General features: G+C 35.6%; 1 protein-coding gene across 3 annotated transcripts in view; it reads left to right on the top strand.

Moving 5' to 3' along the window:
* Positions 1-14,295, top strand: part of LOC125670736 (uncharacterized) — a 35,475-nt gene that overhangs the window by 17,757 nt on the left and 3,423 nt on the right. Inside the window, exons 4-6 of one of the 3 annotated variants that reach the window (XM_056162029.1) lie at positions 1,937-2,039; positions 5,051-5,844; positions 7,363-7,524. In XM_056162029.1, the coding sequence (XP_056018004.1) occupies positions 2,001-2,039; positions 5,051-5,844; positions 7,363-7,524 (995 nt within the window). In that variant the 5' untranslated portion in view covers positions 1,937-2,000. The remainder of the gene's footprint in view (positions 1-1,936; positions 2,040-5,050; positions 5,845-7,362; positions 7,525-14,295) is intronic. The other 2 variants (XM_056162030.1, XR_008802247.1) reach the window with 2 other exon arrangements.

Here is a 14,295-nt window from a genome sequence, read left to right as displayed (position 1 = left end):
TATTTGCCCTTGTGACCTTGGCCATCTTTGGAATTGTCCATTATCGGGGGCATTTGTGTTTCACAAACACATCTTATTGAAATCTGAAATAACAGTAAACTTGTAGGCCCTAAGAGCTATTTTAGGGAAAAACAGAGTGCCAAAATAAGTGGAGTCAAATTCGTCTAAGGATCAGAGGTATTTATGAGGGAGACAATCCTTAATTTTGAAATGAATTTCTAAATTTTATCACAGCAATTAAATATACATCCGTATTTTCAAGCTAGTAACGAAATATAAATGCATAAATCTTATTAAATCATTGACTTTGTGAAATCATATGACATTACAGGAGGGTGGAACTATGTTTCGACCAAATTCTTTGGACCAATTTAAAACAGGGCTGATTTAACCAGAGTTCTATAACAAAGCCTTAGAAGAATATGAAATGGTGCAAAATTGTTTTTTAATGCATAAGAGGGTAAAATCTACACATGGCAAATATTTACATTCCAAACGTTTTTGCCTCCGATATCTTTGCAAATAGTAATGATAGCAATTTCTTCCAGAATGTGCTGCAGTCGTGAAAAATGCATGTGTGAATCTTGATTAAAAATATTACATCTATTTCAATGGCTGGAAATGTAGACAGAAATGAAAGTAGAATGTAAATATATAAAATAAATTTCAGTTTTGAAATACATGAAGGTATGAACTGCAGCACTTCATGCCAGCGTACTTTTCATGAGGCGTGAATGAATTAAATATGCTAGTGTGAAGTGTCAAAGTTCATATCCTCATGTACTTTCAACAAGAGTACCAAAAATGGTACATAAATAGGTCCCTGAAAAGCTTAATATAGGGTTTTTCTCTTAAGCCATGATGTGGCATACTTTTTATGCATTGTATGAATATAAAAGTCTTAGCTTATAAACTTTGACATGAGGTGGATGGACAAACCAAGAGTTATTTCCCCAAATTTGACCAAGGTAGTTCAGCAACCTGTATATTTTTTAAGCATCAGATGATGTTAAAAATTGTTAAGAATCAAAATCTTTGCACTATGCAAATCTTCAAGTTATTTACAAAGGCCCTAGCTTCTAGCTTCAATTCACATGGGGATCCAGGTTAGAGTAGTAGATCCTCAGTACTCGATCCTTGCTTGTCTTAAAAGGCAACTAAATGGGGTGGTCCTCCGTATGAGACCACAAAAACAGAGGCTCCGTGTCACAGCAGGTGTGGCACAATAAAGATCCCTCCCTACTCAAAGGTTATCTCTCCCTACTCAAAGGTTGTGAGCACTGAGCATAGGCCCAAATTTTGCAGCCCTAAACCAGCAATGGTGACCTCTTTTTGAGGGAAAAATTCTCCAGTGGGATGTTAAACAATATATAATCAACCAACCCTAGCTTCAAAACTGTAAGATGAATTAAAAGGACAAACCATGTCCTTTATCTGATATACATGTATATTTCCTCAAAATGGACTTTAAATTCAACAACCTGTAAAAAAAAAATTTCAAAATTGAAGAATTTCAAAAATCTTGTCACACACACACATCTTCAATACCCATAAAAACAAGAAGGTCCTCACTTGAAAATTGTGGGAGGAATTGGTTGTACAAATTATGTACCCTCCATATAACATTAATTTTCAAATAAAGGGGCAAAACTCCTGCAGAAGAGGTTGAAATGGATCAAAATTGCATTGTGATCTAGAGTGACCCACAAAGAAGCTATATACAGCATATTTCAGCTCAATATGTGACAGAGAAATGAAAATGGAAACAGAAAACTCTGAAGGAATATAGATGGACAGACAGAAGGACATTGCTGACATGTACCACAACACGTCCCATCTAAAGATGGGCGTATAAAAATGATTTTTATTTCTCACGTGTACTGTAATTATCAGTGACAAAATTAATGTGTGCATGCCTATAGCCTCTTATGTCTAGGTCTTGACTGATTCTGTTTATTCTGCTCTGGATCATTGTATTGACTAACTTACATTTCCTGCTGATGATTTGGGTGACAATACAATACATCAGGAACATCAAGGTAAGATAATTAATCAAGTTACTGCACAAGATTGCATATTCCTTTGATAGTAAATCACATGTTTTGTGAAGCTTTTCTTTCCTTTTTATACAAATGTTTACTTTGTTCTTTACTACAGAACATTCCTAATTATACACAATCAATTTGATTTGTGAGAGGCTTCTCTTAATAGTTTAAAATTCTCACTTTTATTTATTCTATTAATTCAATTTGTTTATTTTGCCTGTCGATTTCTTACTTATAATATTTATAAGTATTCAATATTTGGACTACATGTATTTTGTGAGAAGACTTTATTTCAAGGTAAAAATTACGCTTCTTTTATGTAGAATTTTGTCCTTTGGAGTATGATAAGTACTAATGGTTTTAGCCTACATTACCAGTAAATGAAAGATTGGGTAAAACTTTAGTACTTGTAATACTGAAACAGGAAAGGAGAAAATGCAATGGACCAGACTGGGATTCGAACCCAGTCCCCCTGAATCTCCGGTCAGGTGTTCTACCAATCAAGCTATCTGGTCATCAGCAATCGAACCCATCTGACTGCTACATTTCTCCCTCCTCAAATTGTCCCCTTGAATACACAAAACCCAGATTCTTTAATTTGCCCCTGTCAGGACTTTCACCTTCAAGTCCAGGGTTGGTCAACGGCGCCAAATGTAACAGAAAGAAAATACAACAGAGCAGACTGGGATTGGACCCCCTGAACCTCTAGTCAGGTGCTTTACCAACTGAGCTTTCTGGCCACCTGGAGCAATCAAACCCATCTGACCACTACAATATAAAATGTATATGGAATCTAAAGAATCCGAAGATTATCACAAAAATTTTATATTCATGTTGGGATAACCTTATAAATTATGTGAAATGAAAGTTCTCATGAATAATATATACAATTGATTAAGAGAGATAGTCTTTTAAACTTCTCATGGTGAATATAATGATACACAACACAAAAGAGATTCAACATCTGACCCAAGTTTGAGTTTCCTCAATGTGCAGCTCACCTTAGTGCACTCAACTGAGCAGTTTGCCATTTGTCTGACCTAGTTTTATTAGGTCACCTGAATTCATTCAGGTGACCTATTGCTATCTGTTTTTGTCCATCGTCGTTCGTCGTGCGTTAACATTTGAACATTTTCAGCTTCTTCTCTGAAACCCCTGAACCAATTTCAACCAATTTTGGCATATAGCATCTGTGGGTGGAGGGGAACAAAAATTGTGAAATTCGTGGTCCCTGCCCCCCTGGGGCCTGAGGGGTGGGGCAAAAACCATCAAAATGAGTGTAATTTTAAAAAATCTTCTTCTTTACTCCTGGACATCAAGAAGCCAAACTGTGGGCATAATTATAATGAGCGTTGAGCCCTCTACCAAAATTGTGAAATTCATGGCCCCTGGGGCAGGGGTTCTTGTGTTAGGGTGGGGCTCTATTGGTCATATAGTGAAAGTGTAGAAATTCTTTGAAAATCTTCTTCTCTGTCTCTGGGTATTAAGTAGACAAACTAATAGCATGGTAATGATGAGCAAGGATGCTTCTTTATACCCCCCGCAACAAGTTGTGGGGGGGGGGGGGTATACTGGAATTGGGTTGTCCGTCTGTCCGTCCGTCTGTAGACGCAATGGTTTCCGGGCTCTAAAGCATTATCCTTTCCACCTACCGTCACCATATCATATATATGGACTACCCATGGGATGAAGATGTTCCCTATCGATTTTGGGGTCAAAAGGTCAAAGGTCAAGCACACTGGACATCGAAGTAGCAATATGGTTTCCGGGCTCTAAAGTGTTATCCTTTCCACCTACAGTCACCATATCAAACATATGGACTACCCATGGGATGAAGATGTTCCCTATCGATTTTAGGGTCAAAAGGTCAAAGGTCAAGCGCACGGGACATTGAAGTAGCAATATGGTTTCCGGGCTCTAAAGTGTTATCCTTTCCACCTACAGTCACCATATCAAACATATGGACTACCCATGGGATGAAGATGTTCCCTATCGATTTTGGGGTCAAAAGGTCAAAGCTCACGCGCACTGGACATTGAAGTAGCAATATGGTTTCCGGGCTCTAAAGCGTTATCCTTTCCACCTACAATCACCATATCATACATATGGACTACCCATGGGATGAAGATGTTCCCTATCGATTTTGGGGTCAAAAGGTCAAAGGTCATGTGCACTGGACATCGAAGTAGCAACACTCAGAAAAGAGGTAGTTTATACCTATTACCAACACCCTTTGGGAGATTGGGGTAAGCGGGGGGTATTCTTAATGAGCATTGCTCACAGTACCTCTTGTTAAAAATTGTGAAATTCATGGCCCCTGGATCAGGGGTTCTGGTGCTAGGGTGGGGCTCTATAAGTCATATAGTGAAAATGCATTATTTCTTTGAAAATCTTCTTCTCTGTCCTTGGGTATTAAGTAGACAAACCAATAGCATGGTTATGATGAGCAAGGATGCCTCTTTTAAAATTGTGAAATTCATGGCCCCTGGGTAAGGGGTTCTGGTATTAGGGTGGGGCCCTATTGATCATATAGTGAAAATGCATTTTATTTCTTTGAAAATCTTCTCCTCTGCTGCTGGGTATTAAGTAGACAAACTAATAGTATGATAATGATGATCAAGGATGCTTCTTTCAAAACTGAAATTTATGGCCCCTGGGTCAGGGGTTCTGGTGCAAAGGCGGGGCTGACCACATAGCTATTCAATGTTTCTTCCATCGAAAAGTAAAATTCTTATATTTAAACACAAACCTAATTCAAACATTGGAAGGTTGTTACATGATACTCAGGTGACCTATAAGGCCCCTGGGCCTCTCGTTTTATTTAGAATCTCTATGTCAATCCATAAATATTACTTATAGAAAATTGCTTAGTTATAGTTTGATGTTAATGACAACACTGAAGTTTGACATGTCAAATACCAACACACCGTACTTGAACAACTTTCTTCATTATAAGTTCAATCATTATTTTGTAATACTTAATGTACCAACTTTCATCTTTGTAGATCAAGTATTTTCCTTGCCTGGTTATTCTTTGGATTATCTACCGTTACATTCTGCACCAGATCGACAGCATTCTCAGCTTGGATCTCGGTTTTTGGAAAGCATTTTCTCTGCACCAGTATTTATCTTTGTTAGCTGTGTATGTTATGGCTTCAGTAATGGCAACAGCCTACATCTTCTGGACATACAAACCTCATCAGAATCACTACATTGCATTCATCATTTACTTTCTACAGCTCGCACTTGCGTTGGGTTTCATATTTCAGGCAAAACTACATAAAACTGATTTTGATGTGTTGTTATGCCTTGTGAAAATAATTGTTATTTCTAAAATTGTAACAAAGATTGCTCTGTACGTGTGGTTGTACATCAAAGAGATTTTTAAAATGGCAACAAATTTCATTCTGTACTCACTAAAAGGGCTTGCCAAAATTATCATGAAAATCATGAGCTTTTCTGCTACATTACCCTTGAATTTCATAAAAGCTTGCTACAAATCTTTCAAAAAAGCTGTGAAAATATGTTACAACGCAACAAAGACATTTGCTAAAACAGTCTTCCCCTGGATATGGGTGGTGGCAAGTTTCACAGGAAGAGTGTGGTCCAAATGTGTTCTGATCTTTCCAAGAACCTCGTCCAAGTATACTCAGATTTGTCTCGATCTCACTGCTGTCTCCATTTGGTATACAATGTACTTTTGTGGCGTGATGAGGGTATGGTTTCAGAAGTTAGTGTCAACAATCAAACAACTGTGCATGTGTGTTCAAACAGAAATAATGATTAATGGAGCAAGAAGGTAAATATATAATCATATGATTAATTATGATCATTACAGAGATCTATAGTACCAATGTCAATCTCAGAACTATATGTAATATTATCCCAGCTAGGGATGGGGTAAATGAAAAAAGTAATTGTAATTGAGTGTAATTAATCACATATTTTCAAATAATGGGAATTAATTTGTAATTGGGGATATTTTTAATTACAAGTAATTGTAATTTAATTAATTACATTGCAAAATAACAGGTATTTCCAATTACTTTTCCATTACTTTTCAATTACATCATTAAACAATCATACAAAAAAATCAAATATTCAATGAAGAATTAAAATCTTTAATTTCCCTTCGACCATTTTTCTATATACATTTTACTTTGAATGACTTAACCTCAATCTAATTAAAATCAGATCCTAAGATACGCTCACATTTTCAATAGGATCTGACATAACCCCATGTCCACTTGACCTTTCACTTGGAATATTCATAAGAACTATCAGCCAGTCAGATTGTGCCATACAAACAATGATGGTTATTTAGGCGGTTCCCGGTAATTCGTAAATAAGGTTCATTAATCTCTCTCCCTCAAAGTTTATTCCACACTATAAAATTGTTTATTCTCACATAAGGAATTTTAAACTTTCGCAATAATGCCTAATCTATTCCGTTCATTCAAACAACAAATTGTACGATATAAAATACACCCAAATTAAATTGTGAAATGCGATTTATGTATGAATATAGGGATGGGTACGATTTGAATAGTTTTCAAAATAGTTTACTTAATTAACGCGAATATAACGCCAGTCGATGTAAACGGTGTGTGACGTCACATCGATCTAGCTGCGATGTGTTTTCTTTTAAACCAAACAATCGCATCCATTTTCCTTGAATTGTGAACACCGACTATTTCAAAGCCGACACGCTGATTGGCTGACATAAAGTTCAAATGAACATGACCCCTAGTCGAGTTATATCAGATCTTCTTACACAGAGTATACGGCGCAGATCTAAGAAATCTGATTTTAATTAGATTGGACTTAACCTTCGAAAAGCTTTATATCATGATAAAATGCAATGGACAAATTCTTTAAGTACCGGTATTCATTGGGAAACATCTACAACTTCATTTCCTTATACACATTACTTATACATATGTGAATAACTATATCTTGTATAAATGTTTGTTAGTAAAATTATGAAAACTGACAAAGTAATTGTTAATTTAATTGATTACATTTGTAAATTGCAGTAATTGTAATTTAATTGAAGAATTTGGCAAAGTAATTGTAATTCAATTAATTACTTTTGTATGTAATTGACCCCATCCCTAATCCCAGCACTCTTTATTTTAGTGTTTCACACGATGCATTTGCTAGAAACTTTTCCCATGTATGGATGTGCTCAATTGTGGCTAATTTGTCCTTAGATAATAAATCTCTACTTTTTGTACTAAAGAAAAATTATGACCAAAGTTAGAGTTGTGGACAGACAAACAATCACACAGACTGTAGTCTCGTTTCATTTTTGAAGGTTAAATAACCCAATACAAGGATGCCGGCTGTTGACTAATGTAGAATATGTGATAGAGGGGCATTTTTACACTCAAGCCCAGCTAAATCGGCTTCGTCGGGACTGTCAACAGACTGGGTTTAATGTCTGGAGAGAGGCCGGTTTTCTCTCTGATGTTAAAAGGTAAAGCTTAATGTATACAGCTGTCAAAATGGCCTACATTTTTATGCCCCCGAGATTGAAGATCGGGGGGCATATTGTTTTTGTCATGTCTGTCATTCCATCATTCCGTAATTCTGTCTGAAACTTTAACCTTGCTAATGACTTTTGAACAGTAAGAGATAGAGCTTTGGTATTTCACATGAGTATTCCTTGTGACAAGACCTTTCCGTGGGTACCAAAATATTTGACTCTGTGACCTTGACCTTGGAGTTTGACCTACTTTTTGAAAACTTTAACCTTGTTTATAACTTTATAACAGTAAGTGCTAGAGCTTTGATATTTCACATGGGTTTTCCTTGTGACAAGACCTTTCCGTGGGTACTAAACCTTTTGACCTTGGCATGTGACCTACTTTTAAAAATTTGACATTGGTCATAACTTCTAAATGGTAAATATTAGAGCTTTCATCTTGCACCTGAGCATTTCTTGTGACAAGATCTTTCTACTGGTACCAAGATATTTGTCCTTGTGACCTTGGCCATCTTTGGAATTGGCCATTATCGGGGGCATTTGTGTTTCACAAACATATCTTTTTCGCAATGAAACAGGAGTTATTTCCCCCCTGAATGCATGGTGTCAATAGTAGGAACACTTTAGGTCAGAATGTTTTTAGGTTATCAGCAATTCTTCATTAGTATTTTTTATCAATATTTTCAATGATCTAAATGCATTAGATATGCCTGAAATTACATGTGAAAACAAATGCATGTGCATCATGATCTTGTTATCTTTTCTCTCTGTGGACAAAAATACCTGTTGCTAAATGTGCATCAGGTGTCAACGAACAGAACATGTTGATTATCTCAAATCGGTGTCTCTAGTGTAATCTTTCTGTTGAAATCTGTTTTTTTCACATGTGATTCAATGTTTTCAAAATTAAATTTTGTGTCAATCATTGCACAGCTTGGCCAGCGCTGCAAATGTACACAAACATAATTATTAGGCACATTGTAACGGGTGGTGGTGGTGGTGGTAATATACTATATTATTATATGCAAAGTTAGATATTCTTATGTACAAAGTTTGATCAATAGGCTGATTGCTTTTTATTCCCCCCTTTAATAGGGGAGGGGGGGGGGGGGGAGATATTGGTTTGCACCTGTCTTTTGGTAGACCAAGTGTTGTCTACTTAATAATTGGTACACTGGTTCTATATAAGGAGTAGAAGACCCATATTGATTTTGAGGTCACAAGGTCAACAGAAGATAGTAAGATATTGTCTGTTCAATATCTTGAGAACCCTTTGCTTAACAGACATCAAACTTGGTACACTGGTTCTACCTAAGGGGAGTAGATTATCCCTATTGAATTTCAGTTCACAAAGTCAAGGGTCAAACTGGATATGGTAATTTGAATATTGTCCACTCAATATCTTAAGAACCCTTTGCTTGACAGACATCAAGCTTAGTTCACTGGTACAAACTAAGGAGTAGATGGCCCCTATTGATTTTGAGGTCAAGGGTCAGAATACTCTGGATATAAAAAACATTATTGCCTGCTCAATATTTTGTGAAACCTTTCCTTGACAGACATCAAGCTTAAGTATATTGGTACATACAAGTAGGAAATGACTCGATCCTATTGATTTTGAGGTCACAATGTCAAAGGTCAAACTACTCTGGATGTAAGAAAATATTGTCTGCCCATTATCTTGTGAACCCTTTGGTGACAGACAGCAAACTTGGAAACTGGTACCCCCTTAAGAGTACATGACGCCCAATGCTTTTCAAGTCACAAGGTTAAAGGTCATTTCCTTCAAAGAAAAATAGGTTGAGCAGGAGTCACAATTCAAAAGTGTAAAAAAAAATATTCTTAGTTAACAATAATTTCCTTAGTGATAAGTATCTATGAAATACCTTTATAATCTCAACATAAAACAAAAAGATTTTCCTGCTTGGAAATGATATTGTTTTGATATAAAGTGACATTCCTATAAATGTTACTCTTTTTGTGTTCAGTAAACAAGTACATTGCATGAGAATCACTGTCTTCTACTGGGAAAAAAATCCTCAGCTTTTAAAACACGCTAGATAAGGCAATGGAAACACCCCTAGTCTAATTGTTCTAAAACAGGAAACAAATTGATCTCAATATCTGTCCCTCTTCCTCTTTGGTTTTATATACCTGTATATCTCTCCCCAAGAAGAATGTGGTGGAAATTTCTGTGGAGCACTTTTGGTTTACTCTTTCCAGCAACTATGGGATCCTCTGTATCAAGTGATGGAGCATTATTATACAAAAGTTTGTTTGAAGGTAACTACACATCAGCAATCCACCCTCAATGTAGCGTAAGGGCAGTGAATGTAACAATCGATGTAGGACTTCGAGAAATAGTAGAATTGTCCGAGAAACAGGAAACCATCAAACTGAAAATCTGGGTCCGGCTTAACTGGGAGGACTGCAATTTAACTTGGAATACCTCAGATTTCCATGGAATTTCTCAAATCGGAGTTCCTTACAACAAAATATGGATCCCAGATGTGACTTTGTATGAGGGTATTAATGAGATTGCAAATATGCCAGATATGAAACAGCTAGTATAGGGCCTTGATAACAAATTTTGGGGAAATTCAGTATCAGTTCCCAACAACAGTGCACATGTCATGCGGAATGAACGTTGCCAAGTTTCCATTTGATTATCAAATGTGCACAATGTCCTTTGGTTCCTGGATACATACTAACAGTGAAATAGAAATGTTCAGTAAATCTGACACTGGGGATCTCACTTCCTTCATCAACAACCAAGAATGGATTGTAGTAAGTCTACAGGCAACCAAGATCACTAAATTGTACAATTGTTGTGATGAACCATTCTCTAGCATTTCCTATAAACTGGTGATCAAACGCAGAGCCACTTTCTACATAATCACGATGATTCTGCCTTTCTTTGCCCTCACCATATTATCTATTGCTGGGTTTTTTTTGCCATCCATCTCTGGTGAGAAGATCACATTCCATATGAACATTCTTTTGGCAGTAACCTTGTTTCTGCTGTTAATTCAGGACACGCTTCCATCCTCCTCCATATTCTTTCCAAAAATTGGAATTTACTTCACCATCACCCTCCTGCTGACGTGTTTGTCATGTGTCATGTCTGCCATAGTTCTTTATCTGTTTTACCATGATCTCAGTGGCAAGCAGATGCCAGAATGGGTGAGGAGAATTTTAGTTCAGGCACTTGGCCGACTTGTGTTCATAAAACCACACACTATAATACGTGTCAAATCTCAAGGAAACAGTCAACAAGACGCAAGTGAGAATAATGCGAGAATGAGCGTGATCCCAACTGCCAAAACCAGGGAAAACAGGAAGAATATCAAAGCAACAGCTTTAATGGGAATTCAGAACGCCATCTATGACAACTGGGAGACAGAAGTAGGCAACATTCAACTACGAGACCAAAACAGAGCGACCTTCAAGGAAACCGATAAGTCCGCACACTCTGAAGCTAACAAGATGAATGAGTGGGAACTGTTGGCCTACACACTGGATCGATTCTTTACTGTTTTCTACATCTTTGTCACAACCCTTAACACAATTGCTTTTCTCATTGTGCTTGGTCAGAATGAACCATAATTGTGTTGGTTGAGCTCAAGCAAAGTTCAATACTTGATCAATGTGTTCACACACGAGACAAATTACAGTGACAGAGAGTAATATTTTGATGGTACTACTGTTAGAGCGACCACAGCTACACATATAATATATGCAAGGATCCAGAAGGTTTTCAATTGGTCTAATCAAAGTCAGGGACTAGCAGTTAGTATTGTACAACTGTAAGGGCATAAAATATAGGCAAATATATCTACTTTCTTCAAAGCTCAAAGGGTGGTTACACAGGTTCAGACCTTCTGTCCACCCCCACCCTCCTCTATGCTTCACCTGACATAGTCTCTACCAATGGAATTGAGATATTTCATTTGAAAGGGAAAAATCTGTAGTGTAATGAAAATTGTACAATAGGACTAAGAAAATCTTTTAAAATCTGTTTAATAGCAAGGTGTTGATATCTTAGAAATTTATATAATAATTAATCCCCATGTAGCACCAACATGTGTTTTAAGAAGGAAATTAGAACAATATAATAATGTACAGAATCCTTATCTTTAACACAATGATTAAATATTTCAGCATTTGCATATACCATAGTAAATAAACGTTCACAAGTTTGCTACATGTTTGACCCCCCCCCCTCTTTTTTTGTAAGATTCAATCATAAGCCTAGAATTAATCAAGCTGATCATGATCATTTGATGTCTAGGTTACAGGTACACAGATCCGCCACTTCATCATGATGTCAAACAAAGACCATGATGTCATCTATCATCTTGCCCTGGCTATGATCGATATATCATGTCATGATGAAAGTATAGTAAAGTTATAAATTGACGGACAGTTGTGACCTTAAAGGGACTGGTTCACGTTTTTCGAAAGAAGTATTTTTCATTTTTTATGTTAAAAATTAAAAATAATACCCATGTAATGTTGACAACCCAAATTTGGACCTTCTGAAATGAACCCATGCTTAGGATAAGAGCAATATTTTAGCTATAATTCTGTGTTATGTAAACAAAGACTCAAGTCTTTTTATGTAAACAATCAAACCAGTGAAACGTTAATTTTGTAATTTAAAGCATCTTCATTTTGTACAATAACAAATTTTAACTTTTAAATGACACATTTTATCTAAAGTATACTTGATGTGGCATATAATAATAAACTTGGGTCAATATCCATTTAGTTTGAAAACTTCATAAACAATAACACACCTCAATCTTTGTTTTCAAAACAAATAATAAACTCTCTATAATGAGCTTCTGTCATGATAAATAACCTTAATTTTATTTTATAAAAACCTTCTAAATATATTAGACTGTAGATTTTGATCATTTAAAGTGAAAAACCAATTTGGGGGGGGGGGGGGGGGGTGTCGTGAATCAGTCCCTTTAAAGGTGCATGGACATGATTTTGGTGAGATTACTTAGATATCTAATTAATTTGATGTTATTTGATACATGTAATGGACCAGCATTTGTTTACTGTACATCCTACGATATGGATGTGCATTCATCTCGCTCTAGATTTTGACAAACATGAATTTGGGAGCTGGATTTTATGTAAATACAAAGCATATATTCTGTGTAAAAATATTTTAAAGCCACTTATTTAAAAATATAATGAAAAAATGTCAATTTCAATCCATCAAAAATCATGTCCATGCCTCTGTAACCTCATTACCTCAACATCTATAGGTGCAGTCCTCCTTTAATGGTCAACTTCTTCTGTATAAAATTTGAAATTCTTACAATGAAAACTTTTATTAAATTTAAGTTATTCTGTCACAATAGATATACATGGACTACAAAGCAATACCTACCTACCTAGTCCTTGTTGCGCCCGTGGGCACATAGGGCAAGGACAAAGCAATATGACCCCAAAATCTATAGAATTTCTTGAAAACAAAATAAGTTTTGGTCTCTTTCTTTTCTTATATAAGAATATATGTACATGGAAACATCTTTTATAGGAACAGTATTCAAGGCAACTATATAGCTGTTAATGAGAAGGAAGATATTTTAAAGCTTGATATCAAAACTAGCAAGTCTGCACCAGATTTTATTCTAAATATTACATTTTACTAAATAAGATAAAGTTAATGCTATCTATTCTATGTGCTTAACATCAACTCGGAGTGGCAAATGACAGTTATTGTGACTGAAACTGACGATGATAGTGATCATGTTTGTGTCTCTCTTCCCTGGATCTTTTTTCCCCATTGGAATGTATCACATGTACTTGACCTCATGACTACCACGTATTAATATAATTGTTGGTTTGAGTGAATAAAGAAACTTGAACTTGAATTGTGACTGAAACTGACAATGATTTACTAATTGCATTGTACATATTTTTTTTCATTAGTGCGTAACAGAAACTTAATGGTGAAATTGACATTGTAAAGATTTTAGAATTTTCGAAAGGGCCTCAATCAGTGACCAATGGGAATATTATTGAAAATGTAAATTAATTCAAATATTTGGGTATAGTGCTTTTTCAAAAAACATCAGTGATCAAGCACAGAGAGTCATGCATGGTACATTGTAATTATATAACTTGAAAAACTATATTTGTTACCATTTGAATTCCAACTTAGCCAGAATTCCAACTTTGCCAGTTTGATCAACTTGTAATGAAAGTTACCATAAGTATTATATGTGCAGTATATATAGGAGAGAGGAGAAAATCTTTGGCTGGACCAGTCGGTGACTGAAATGTCATAGAAGAGATGTGTATGAAGTTTTTGAAACATAATTTGCAATTTGAAAAGTTCTACAGCTTTTATTACTTGTGTATAATAGAATGGTTTCAATTTTTATATACTTTTCTATAAATAAGGCAACACATTTGGTTAAAATCTTATGTTTTATAAATTACTTTGTAGGCCTGGCAGATACTGTGCAGAAATAATTTAAATACAAATTTTGTTAATTCAATCTATCCATTAAATTTATGAACATTGAAAATGTTATTTTTAGTAAAATGTTTCTAATAGTCTATTTGCAAATCAAAATACAATGCATATTGGGCATTTCCAAATCCTTTTACTTCCCCATTCTTTGCATTATGTTATATCATTTTCATTCTGAAATTTTGCTTCCTGGACAAAAATTCAATCTGCTAACAAGTTGGCCCCAAGTGTAGCTTTTGACACACATGCAGTTATTTCAAAGT

This window comes from Ostrea edulis, chromosome 4, assembly GCF_947568905.1.
Source record: "Ostrea edulis chromosome 4, xbOstEdul1.1, whole genome shotgun sequence".
NCBI classification, from domain to species: Eukaryota; Metazoa; Mollusca; class Bivalvia; order Ostreida; family Ostreidae; genus Ostrea; species Ostrea edulis.
Note: the sequence above shows the minus strand (reverse complement) of the source record. Positions and strands in the feature narration are given on the sequence as shown.